The sequence below is a fragment of the Plectrocnemia conspersa genome, unplaced genomic scaffold, assembly GCF_051122295.1.
Source record: "Plectrocnemia conspersa isolate PC_06_02 unplaced genomic scaffold, ASM5112229v1 ptg000011l, whole genome shotgun sequence".
Classification (NCBI taxonomy): domain Eukaryota; kingdom Metazoa; phylum Arthropoda; class Insecta; order Trichoptera; family Polycentropodidae; genus Plectrocnemia; species Plectrocnemia conspersa.
The window spans coordinates 3,707,023-3,720,097 of NW_028277175.1; the positions used below are offsets into that span (position 1 = coordinate 3,707,023).

At 31.2% G+C, this 13,075-nt stretch overlaps 2 protein-coding genes across 10 annotated transcripts in view; both read left to right on the plus strand.

Annotated features, from left to right (window-relative positions):
• Positions 1–13,075, plus strand: part of Syt7 (Synaptotagmin 7) — a 589,787-nt gene that overhangs the window by 513,629 nt on the left and 63,083 nt on the right. The window lies entirely within an intron of this gene.
• LOC148229144 (uncharacterized) lies at positions 2,745–4,327 on the plus strand. Its single transcript, XM_088197012.1, has 2 exons — positions 2,745–3,445; positions 3,518–4,327. The coding sequence occupies exons 1-2, from the start codon at positions 2,862–2,864 to the stop codon at positions 4,032–4,034; spliced, it is 1,101 nt and encodes a 366-aa protein (XP_088053138.1). The 5' UTR covers positions 2,745–2,861; the 3' UTR covers positions 4,035–4,327.

Consider the following 13,075-nt stretch of genomic DNA (forward strand, 5'->3'; position numbering starts at 1 on the left):
CACCGCATACCTTCTCATTTGGCACTGACCTTTTAGTGCCTTTATTAAAGTAAGGTCCTGTTTTTGATGTGGTGAAATTATTAATGGATACCGCTTCTATGCCTATGAGAAATCGTTTGTTTATGCTAATAATAAAAGTGTTTTATAATCTCAAGGAACACAAATAGATTATCTATGTATGTAATACATATTTTATCTATTTATTTACATAAACAATAAGTATTTTTTTAATACGATTTTGACACGTAAAGAAAACATCCCATTGGATGCTTCTCCATGTTTATTATTACAATATTTAATTAATTTTTTTATACTGTCTATATTCAGTTATATGAAATCTTATAAGAAAATATGTTGAGGCTTTCTATAAATTAACTATAATAATATATATATATAGATATATTAGTTGGTTATGATTTTTTTTAGCGTGAAAAATGTTGTTCTCATTAATTTTTGAAGTATATAAAACATAATAACTAAACATATCATAGTTTAAATAAAAGATACAGTATTTCTGCAATTTACTACATCCAATAAAAAAATTATAATAACAGATTTTTTTATCCGTATAGATGTTGTTATTTTTTAGAGAACCATACTTAAATTTTATTTTAATTTAAAAGTAGGACGCAGTAAAAATATATATTAATGTTATAAAATAAATCTTTAAAAAAATTGCTCAAAATATTATATTACTATTCGATTTTATTTGATACAGATTTTTTATTTAAATGATTAAAATATAAAATTCAAATGGTCCAAAGGTCCCTTCGCTCGTTAACATAAATAATACATAAAGTTCTCATCGTAAGCGACGGAAAATTTCTTACTCAATTTATTTCACAATTACTGCGCGATTTGTCGCCGACTTTTCAACTTTTTTCTTCGCAAAGTTTTACATTATACTGTTCTTATGTAATAAAGAAAAAAAATACCAATTACCGACCTCGACTCTCACCATCAGTCATCTCCTTGGTAATTAATCATCAGTCTTCTCCCTTTTGATATCTATCGCTCTGTATGTTTTTCATAGTTTGTGTCGTTTAATTAAAAACAAATTATAACAACTTATAGACTTTTTATTTCCATCAAAAGCTTAACCATTTCACACGCATAATCTACTTTGACATATTGATTTCTGACACTCGCTAAATTATTATGTTTGTATTTATGGAAGATCTTTTATGATGTTAAATGAGGTAGTAGTTTATTTTAAGACTTCCATCTAGTTTCAATTTTCTACGCTCGCACAGACATAATGTGCACAATTTTCACAAACTATATACGCTATCTAACTTTCCAACTACTCTTTAACTAAAGGAGAAGCTCATTTAGTATACTATCATATAAAATAAACCGCTCTTCATATATTGCTACTTTACACAACTTTACCTCAATTCTCTATTGTCATTAAAAACAGTTTTATCTGAAATCTCTTACGGTAAAATTTCTACAATCTAACAGGAAAAAGTAAAATAATAGCGAAAATATTTATAATTTTTAATAATGTTTGCATAATAGCCATCATGACGCATTGGGAAAACCTGTCATGATTGTAAAAATATATGAATATGTCTGTGTTACAGATTATATTCAAAGAATTCATTTTTTATTTAAAAAACCGGTGTTAAAATACTGTTTAAAAATACATGTCATATTTATATATTTAAATTATACAATTACTTAATTTTAATTCATAATTAAAAACCGCATATTTTGACAGAAAATGATTTTCTATTAAAAAGTATAAGACATGATTTTTAATTGAATAATTGAACCCCTTTACTGTGTTAAAAATTGAAGAATTCGTCGAAAGCTCACAAAAAACTTAAGAAGGACTGATTATACAAATAAACTTAGATTGTTATTTATATTGCTTAACTTATTTTTATTTTAAAATCATAATTGATATTTAGTATAAAGATGAACCGAAAAAGTGGCAATTAAATTCCTATAAATATTCAAGCACATAAAAAGCTTCTTTACAATGGTAAATAATAGTCATAAAAATATATCCATGGTTAAGCGTAAAGCACCTTAAACTTTTTAATCTCAGCTTAACCTTTTCGGTTTGAAAATAGAGACAAATTCAAGGCGAGAAAAGAAAAAAAAGATTACGCAGCGCAAACGATGCAGTAACGTTTGTGGGATTAAATAAAAATTATTCTGGCTTAAACCTAATTTAAATTACCATAATATTATAAATATAGTAGTTGTGGCAGAAAAGTTATTTTATTTTATTAAAGCTCGTATTTTTATATATAGATATATTGTTCCTGCACTACACTCTCTGGAAGCTGGCTAAGATTGGCCAAGGACGAAGAATATAGTGGGTTACTTTGGTCGATTATGGTTCTGCCTGCTCTAAAATCTCTCGAAAATTGTTTGAGGTTACAGAGAACAAGAGGTAAAGTGGAGGTAATTCTGTCGACTTGGCCAGCTTCAAGCGCTTCCGAACATTGTCGGCATATTTTCCGAGTCAAACGGACCGAAGTTGGAGCTGCTCTTTCGAGCGCGAGCGGTGAGATACTTTCAGTTTCGGTCTCTCGTGTGTTAAGTGACGAGAGTGAGTAAGATAATGATATGGTGGTTTGCAAACTGAGATAGAACGAGTAATTGTTTCAATTTCAGTATGCGCGTAGGCGTCCTATGGTAAGCACGCATGTTGAGCGCTGCATCGTGGTCATGTGTCAATTTATATTACCACATGCTTATCGAGGACTTCAACAGACTCTTACACTCTGCTCTGTACCTCAGCGGTGAACGGACGCATCCGCGCCTGCTCTCGCTGCCGTTCAAAGCTCCGACCCCCCACCCGCGACCATTTGCAACAATACGACGCCAGAGACATTATCGGCGCGATGAAGAAGACGCTTACGCGCAAGCGTGCGGTGGGTACGTTAAAAGCGTACCTATCGCCATCAGCAGAACAAGAATGGCAGATGCCAAAGAAAACTGCCCGACCCTCTACTGACGCGAACCTGTTGCCGACTTCAAGTCAAAACAGGTACGACAAACTCCCCGAAGTTGCCGGGAGTAAACACTCAAGAGTGCCACCTGTCATCATGGAGGTGGTTGGCACACATCTCCAGACCATCGACCTTATCAAGTCGATGACCAAATCAGGAAATTTTACTCTCCGCTACACCGGAGGAGGTAATGTTTCTATCCAGTGTGCGACGCTCGAACTGCGAGCGACCCTGATGGATGGTTTGAAGGGCCGCCGTGCCTTTCACACCTTTACTGCCGACGAAGACAAGACAGTTAAATCTGTCTTGAGGGGGCTTCCTGAGGTTCCCGTTGAAGAAATCGCTGCTGATTTGGAGCGGCAAGGATTAAGCGTCGTCAAAGTAACGGCGATGAACACCAAGGCAGAGACCTCCTCGCGGCTCTACCTGACGCAATTTTCCGCTGAGACGACGGTGACGTCCATAAGAAGCATCCGGTACGTTTGCTTCACTAAGGCCACGCTTGAAAAATACAAGCGTAATAAGTCGCACGCGACTCAATGTTTCAGATGCCAGCAGTATGGCCACGCTGCGAGGAACTGCCAACGAGACCCCAGATGCGTGAAATGCACAGGAAACCACGCCACTTCCGAATGCACTAAAAAAGACCGAGAGACGCCAGCAACCTGCACTGGATGCAGTGGAAGTCACCCGGCCAACTACAAGGACTGTCCTCGCAGGACAGAATATCTCCAGCAGATGAAGAAGAGGCAGCAAAAGCCACATACCGCCGTACAGACCGCACCCAAGCCAACGTTCGCTCTGGAACAGAGTCAGTTTCCTGCCCTTCGGCCAACGAAACCAGCAGTGAAAAAACCGACTATCGTCCCGGAAGCCACCCCAATTAAGACGCAACAACGCCCCCAAGCCCGACAGTCTGAGAAGCCCTCATCAGAAGCCATGTCTACTGATGAGCTTCGCAGGATGCTGACTATCCTCCAGGAAATCCGAACTAAGGCCGGAAAGTGCGCTAGCAAAATTGAAATTGCTTTGATGATGGTCGAGTATCTTGATGACCTCTTCTAAAGAAGACATTCAACTCATGACGTGGAATTCCCGTGGGATCCGAAACAAAACCGGAGAGCTGGAGCTGTTAATCAGTGAGTACAAACTTGATATTGTCGTAGTCACCGAAACTTATCTAAAACCACATGTTATCGTATATTTACCTAACTTTGCCTGCATTCGGAGGGACCGACCCTCAAGGCCAGGCGGAGGGGTCGCGATATTTGTTAAAAAATCGATAAAACACGCGCGTATAAACACTAACACTAATAATCTAGAAACCGTCGCGATTCAAATTATTCATAAAAATAAAATAATAATAATTGCTGCGGGGTATAATTCGCCTAGTGATGAACTGCTCCGGAGTGATCTAGATTCGATATTTTCTTTAGGAGACTCGGTCATTCTTACTGGGGACTTCAATGCCCGTCATATGCATTGGGGCTGTTCTGGGGCAAATCGATCTGGAGCGTCACTTTTTAACTACTTGAGCGACTCTGACACGATTGTCAACTTTCCAAATTCACCGTCGCATTACCCTTCCAATCACATGACGCCGTCAATTCTGGATATTGCTTTGGTCAAGGGTAACTTAAATATGTCAGAAATGTATTGCGTTCAGGCATTGTCTTCTGACCATCTTCCAGTGTTATTCTCGCTGGAGGGTTCAGCGGAGGTAGTCTCTGAAACGCTTTTTGACTATTTAAAAGCTGACTGGAAAAAGTTTAAAGATATAGTCGAGTCTCGTTTGCAAGATGAGCGACAGAATTATACTCCGCATAACATTAAACAAATTGACGATGATATCAGTTATTTAACATCCGTTATCGAAGAAGCCAAAATATCATCAATACCGACGCGTAAAAATCATAATAATAAAAATCAACTTACTCCACAACTTATCGAAATAATAAAAATCAAAAATAAACTAAGAAAACAGTGGCAAAATAATAAATCTCCGCGACTTAAATCTGTAATAAACCGCGTAACTAGTTATATTCGCGATAAAATTCAGCAAATAAAAAACGAATCGTGGACGCGTAAACTAAAAAATCTAAACCCGGCCGATAATTCCTTATGGAAAATAACTAAATCACTTAAATATAAACATTCGGAAATACCCCCATTAAAAAATGGAAACACCATCGCATGCACGAACAAGGATAAGGCAGAAAATTTAGCCAGCGCTTTCTCCACATCTTATTCGCTTACTGTAAATTACTTAGATTCAAAAATAGACAACAAAGTCGCCCGTGCGATACGAAATATTAATTCATCTAGCGTAGATATTAGTTTAGTGAACAAAGTTGGTTTATCAGAAGTTAATAACATCATAAAAAATTTAAAGAATAGAAAAAGTCCCGGTATAGATAAATTAGATAACGTTACGATAAAACAACTTCCAAGAATTAGCATCAATTATCTAAGAAATATTTTTAATGCCTGCTTATCTTTCGGGTACTTTCCCGCTATTTGGAAAACCGCAAAGATCCACCCAATTAGAAAGCCAAGAAAGGATAACACTATCGCTATTAATTATCGTCCAATAAGCCTATTACCGTCATTCAGTAAAATATTAGAAAAAATAATTTTATCACGTTTAAAGGGATCTTTGGGGAATAAAATTATCAATGAACAATTTGGCTTCCGCGAAAACCACTCTACGACTCATCAGCTCAATAGGTTAACTGAGCACATCTCCGCTAATTTTAACATGAAAAAATCAACGGGACTCTTAATGTTAGATGTGGAAAAAGCGTTTGATACTGTGTGGCATGATGGGTTGATTTACAAACTCCACAAATATAAAACCCCTAACTATCTGCTACACTTGTTACGCTCCTACCTTGATCGTCGAAGTTATGTTGTTTCAGTAAATAATGAACAATCGATACCGCGTAATATCCCAGCTGGTGTTCCTCAGGGGAGTTTACTTGGACCGTTCCTTTTCATTTTGTACACAAATGATATACCTATTTTAAAAAATACTTGTCTTTCAATGTATGCCGATGATACGGCGATAATGAGTAGCTCTTACGGTCTTAAGCCTATTTCAATAAAATTGCAAAAATCCTTAACTCTCATAAGTAATTATTTCAAAAAGTGGAAAATAAAAATAAATCAGGACAAAACGGAGGCTATAATTTTTACAACTCGAAGACAACCTTTGCCCCCGACTATTATAAGCGAGCAGGGAAAGTGTATAGAATGGAAGGCGAGCGTTAAGTACCTCGGAATTCACCTGGACACCAAGCTTAAATTTAATAAACATATAACCGAACTTAAATCTAAAGGGCTCGCAGCCATCGCGGCGTTAAAATCAATTTTTAATCGAAAAAGTGCGCTAACTACTAAAAATAAAATTCTATTATATAAGCAATTAATCAGACCGGCAATGACTTACGCCTGCCCAGTGTGGAGTAATACGTGTAATACTAACTTTTCTAAACTACAAGTTGTTCAAAATAAAGCTATAAAAATAATTTATAATACACCTTTTTATACTAACCTCAAAAAACTTCATAATAAATATTTAATTCCAACTATTAAAGAACATGTTCACCACCATACGAATAATTATTATAAAAATATACCGCGAGATCATACTAACCCGTTAATCTCAAGAATCGGTGATTACGACAAAAACAAACTCAAATTTAAATATAAACACAAAATGCCAAAGCACATCTTGCTCTGACGCATAAATTTTATCTAATAATTTAACAGCACCAGGTCTACGAGTTTTATATTAAAAATATATATTTATAATTTATAATTATTTTATTTTTTTATTTTATTTTATTTTCTTTTTTTTTGTTAAGGGTGTTTATGTACTTTGACCTAAACTTCACGTATTTTATGTTTTTTATTATTATTCTTATTTTTGTAATTCCTCTTAATTTAGCTAATGAATCGTAAATTGTGATAATGGTAATTAACCAGCAACCAATGAAATGTAAATATATATGTTTATAAAAATGTATTATTTAATTATGTAATAAACAAAATTAAAAAAAAAAAAAAAAACAGACTCTTACTGACATTTTTGAATATTTTAGGGCACCAGAAGGGATTAATTATATTTTTGATAATATATTCTTCTAACAGATATCGTTATTATATTTTTTTTATATAAAATTAAATAATTAAAAAATAATTAGTGGTACTTGATTTTGTTAAAAAAAATCAGTTTCAAATATCCTCATGTATTTTCCTAGATCGGTTTATATAAATGTCACACCATAACGAATTCTTATTTAGCAGCCGCCGTCCGAACGTTATGCACGCCGCGAAGTTCGCGGGCATATGAAATCTGCGACACTCGAAGTCGTAGATCTCGGCCGACTTCAGTTGTAATTTCGGTTTGGACAACTTGCAGAGAGTGTAGTGGAAGCATTACAGCAAGTTGTAATATGTTTTTAATATATTGTTTTAAATACAATATTCTAGTTGCGAATAATATTGCTTTGTGTGGTTTCTTGCAATCTTAACGATTGCAATATGAGCGGTGTTCGGTATTATATTTTATCTTGATCTTGAAGCACGTTTTGTATATACAAAAGATATATATATATATATATATATATATATATATATATATATATATATATATATATATATATATATATATATATATATATATATATATATATATATATATATATATATATATATATATATATATATATATATATATATATATATATATATATATATATATATATATATATATATATATATATATATATATATATATATATATATATATAGAGTTCAATATATTATATTAACATATCTGTATGACAAAGTTGGCAGGTATTACTTATGATTTTAAAAATTGAAATTTTTTTAACTCGTCCATTAGCACGAATAAAAAATATAATGCACTCTTCACTATGAAAGCTCAGCGAAAGTTTTACGTCGAGCTTTTATACCGATGCACAATATATGCATATAATATATTATATAACACGTATCATGCTTTTAAAATAGCTGAAAAAGTGCACTGTCATGATATGTGTCACAATGCATTAAACCAGATCTAAAAAATTTAACCCATTCTGCGCGTTATGACTCGAGGCAAACAACTCAACCCAAGCTTTATTTGTCTCAAATATCAAAACCATTCTGCCCTTTTTCGCCACTGCTTCGCGAAACAACCGTCAAACTTTCTCTTCAAATCCCATTTTATACACGTGTGTGTATGCATGTGACACGTATGGTATTTTCATGTGAAATTTTACAGGAGACGGGTAAAAAGTGCGTCATCCCAGCGGTCCAAGGAAAGTTTCGGCGCCCCATTCCCTTGTCTGAAACTTTCTCGGAGATATAAACGCTACATCCGGATTTAAAATGTCTCGGGCGAATCTTTCTTGGAACTTTTATGGACGTTTGTTGCGCGCTCGAATAAATATCTGAACCTTAAACAAAAATAAAATTGGTTTTAATGGACAACAGGGCGTTGAAACTTTGAGTTGTGCAATCTTGTTTACTTGTCGCTAAGTTAAATCAGAAAATTTATTCAATTCTCAATTTTTTAATTATTATCATTATCTGAATAACATATGATGATAGTTTAATATTTTTTCTTATGCTCTCAACGATTGAATTATTTTCGTCAGGAATATTTTAGTATTAGCTAATTTTATTTAATTCATTACTTCTTAGTAATAAATACAGAATATTTAAATAAATAAAGCAGCAATAAGTCGCTAGAATTACAGGATCATACAGTCGTATTATTCTCGCCTTGCTGTTTCATAACATTTGCTCATATAAAACACAGCGCTACACTCATAGTTTTATTAAATTTAAAGCATACAATGCGGTTTTTTAGTTTCAGTTTTAGTTTAGATTTAATATAATTGTATTTCTTAGATTTAATACAATTGAATATCAAAAAATTGCTTAGAATAGTTTAATCAGTAAAATTAACATAAGCATTTTAATTTAAAAGGGTATTACATTCCTCCTACATTTATATTTAATACTATCGTCAAAAAATTCCGAAGTAAAGTTTTATATTTCTTCTTGTGACATGACAGGCATTAGCCCAATATGTTTTAATCTATCGATGTTAGTTAACAGTGATACAAAAAAACATATAAAATAGCAAGCTATGACTTTTGCAGAATTTTTCAATAAAATTATCGATTCAATTGCTATATTTTTACTTGATGATTTCATTAAAGATATATAGTAAAATCATGAAGAATTTATTATTTTTGAGAAAATCTTTTTATTGTATATTATTTAATTACAAAAATTTTCACGAATGATTTCTTTAACGTTGATATTATTATTTATAAGATCATATGCATCAAATATATACAGTTTGGAAATAGGTAAATAATTTAGTATTTAGATAATTTAGCTTTAACTTAAATATATACAGTGTTATGTAATATATTACAAATAATAATTTAAAGTTAACTTATTTTGAATATTAATATGAACAATGTCTCTTGAGAATTTTCTTAGATATTATATTATATATCATCACTGTAATCATAAAGTTTAATAATACTTATATTTTTTTACCTCCAATATAAACTATATTTTATTATGATAGTGAATTTTTAAATGTATATATTATATAATTTATTTATTAAATTTATTTTATTTATTAAAAAACAGGAAATAAATAGTGTAAAATAATGTTTGCTTAAAAATGTTTAAGCACAATGTCTTTAGAGGATTTTTTCAGATACAAAAAAAATCTGCTGTCTAAATGAAATGTACAATCACTGTTAACATAAAGTTCTATAATACTATGTAAAACATCATATTATTTAAATTTATTAATTAATTTCCTACTGAAGATTTTTTAAACACTATGCATTTATAAGATCCTGCTTTTTTAAAAAATATAAATAGTTAAAAATATTACAAAAAAGCATAGTATTATATATTTAATTAATACTAAATACCAATTTCAGCATTTTTTTTTGTAATGAAATACATAATAAAAGTCAAAAATTTTAATGCATTTTTTTATGTTTAAAGCAATAATTTATAAAAAATTTAATTTTTCTTAATATATACATTTTCTTTAATGATATTTTTCGAGTTTTTATTGTTGTTTCTAATACAAAATCTAAATAGTTAAAATATGAGCAAATAATTTAGTATTAGAATTTTTTTATATTTTTACTGATACATAAATCATAGTAACTTACAAATTATTATTAAAAAGCAGTTAATTTTAGAACTAATAAGAAAACAATGATATTTATAAAAATTTTAATACAGTATATATAGAACTGATTAATGAGTATTGTACAGTTAAAATAGTTATTACTATATTTTTAATTTTGTACATAATATTGTAATTTATTTTAATAGCAATATTAAATTACTTAAGAGTACTACATTAATCTTAAATATTTATCGCATAGCTCTATTTTATTATGATGAAAACATGGTTTTATAAATGCGCATAAATTATGACTCATTGGAATTTTATTTTTCATGTAAAACCAGATAGTATGTTATTATATATAGATAATGCTAACATATTGATGAATTGTTTTATTATTAGTAAAAAAAAAATAATGAGCGATTAAGATTTTCAATATCTAGCATATAATAAAAACAAATATTTGAGCAAGTAAATTCATATACATACATAGTTATTCAACAGGATATTATTTTTTTATTTAATATAAATATTTTCCTAGTACATAAAAGTATTACTAAATTCTTATTTTTTTATGCTGGTAATATTTTATTAGTATACTTTTAATAAATCAGATCATAGTAATATTTAAAAAAAATATACATTTTATCAGATGTAATATACCTGAAAACCTAACTCTTAAAAATTTAGGGTAAATCGAATAAAGGATGCAAATTGTTTGTTATGCCTTACATATGGTATGTGACGGACTCATGCAGGTTTGAACTCATGACGCAAAATTCGTTTCATTTCCGCTTCGTTCCACAAATGTGCATCGGCACCACAGTTACTGTCGTTGCTGGTAGCTGTCTCTAACGAGCACGTCGACAAGTGCCCGTAAAATATTCATAGCTTTCAGCGCTTTTAGTAGAAAGATCATCCGCGTCGGATGCTGCGCCGACAGCGGGTGGTTTTAAATTTATACAATGTACAAGATTTGTTTGAATATACATACAAACATGAGGGTATATATAAATTTCTAGTTCAATATGTAATATGCGAAGTACAAAATGCGCTTTATCCGCCCGCCGGGAAGGCTTTAGACCCTTTTATTAGACAGCAGCTGTAAATCGAATGGCGACCGACCCTTTTTTAATCCCATCCGCGAGATTCGAGCCGCAACCAGCCCTTAACTAATCGCCACATTACATATTTACCGTTGTTTATTTTGCAGCTACCAAGGACCGACCCTTAGGGTGTGTTTAATTCCATTGCGGCCGCAATCAATCTATAACTTTTCCTTCTACCGAACCCTTTCATGAGTCCCTAAGAGATATATTTCTCCCTTAGATTAACGAAAATCGCATAAGAGGTTGTCATGATTAGAATACTTTTAGTGTTTGGAACTAAATATATTGTGTCATTTTCATCATTTCAAATGATTTTATTTATAATTTATTTACATGGAAATACAAAAAAACAATCCTCTTGTCTTGACATACAGTCAGTGTGACATACATTTTTTTCGTCTAAAACGAAAATATATTTCAGGGTTTGAATATACGCTATGGATCAACATAAACTTAATACAACTTATACCACCTTTTTTTGTAAAAAGCTGGTACGAAAATATGTTTGGCTTGACATGCCAGAAAGCAAAATTTATGTAAGCATCTATTTTCATGTTTTATTTTTGCCATTTATTGCAGATTGCTCAAAACGTATCTAGTAATAAAGATAATGTAATTGCTTTTTTTATCAACCGTTAATGCTGACCTTAAATTATAATTTAAGGTACTTCAACTTTAAAATGTCTTTATACATAGGTGCTGCTTAATACAAATAAAATTCTCCAAACATATGATCTTTTTTGGCCATATTCGTCACCTGAAAGACACGTTTAGAAAATTATGATTTTTTTTGTAATTTGTTTTTAAGCATGTCAGAATAATCACTTACAATTAAAAATAATTTTAAAATTTTTCAGTCAAATGGATTTTAAAAAATCTAAATATTCTGCACTTGCACTAAGATTCTAAAAACGCTGCAAGAACTGCAGTTCGATCTCTTTTTTTTATGTGAATAAAGATTATGTTTTTTTATATTTTTTGATAACATGGTAAATACATAAATTAGTTTACCGTGACTCAATCAACGTCAGTTGTCGTCCAACAAGTCGGTCACGATAGACCGGTCGATCACAAGCCATAACCCGGTCGACCGCGAAACAACGTATCATAATATTCACAATTGATCGTGTTTGCCATCTATATAAATAATATATAAGCATGTTGTAAAAATATTTTTCGCGGTTGAATTTCCATAACGCGTATAAACATTACATTGCTAGATATTTATGGTGTTTTTTTTTCAATATTATTTTTTTTATTAATAATAATTTGTTGTAGATTATGAGTAATCTTAAAAAAACAAAAAAATATTATTTCCATGAGAAATTAGAATATTTTTTTTTCTTAGATTCAAGAAAAATGTTGCTTTTATTTGTAGGATTTCTGTGGTAATACCTATAAAAATGTTTTATGCCTAATATTAATCTGATTTTTCTATTAATTGTGAAAAATCTGACTAAGTAGGTTTTAGTTAAATAAAAAGATGGAGGAAAAAAGTGCTCTTTTGGAAAGTGGAAAGAGAATCGGATTGTTAGCAGTTCGCTTTGCCTAGTGTATGTGTATGTTACGCTTTCGCGGTTAAATTGACATAACGCGTGTTATATGTTGCATAGCAATATGTTTTAAGTTATGCATAGTATTTTTTTATTTTAAATAATTTGTAGTAAATCATAAATAATACAAAAAATACCAAAAAGTATAATTTTTATGAAGAATCAAGTAATTTTTTCGTCATGATTCAAGAAAAATATAGGAGCGCCATTTCAACACATTATATGTTCAATTGTAATCTGATTTTCAATGGTTACATATTC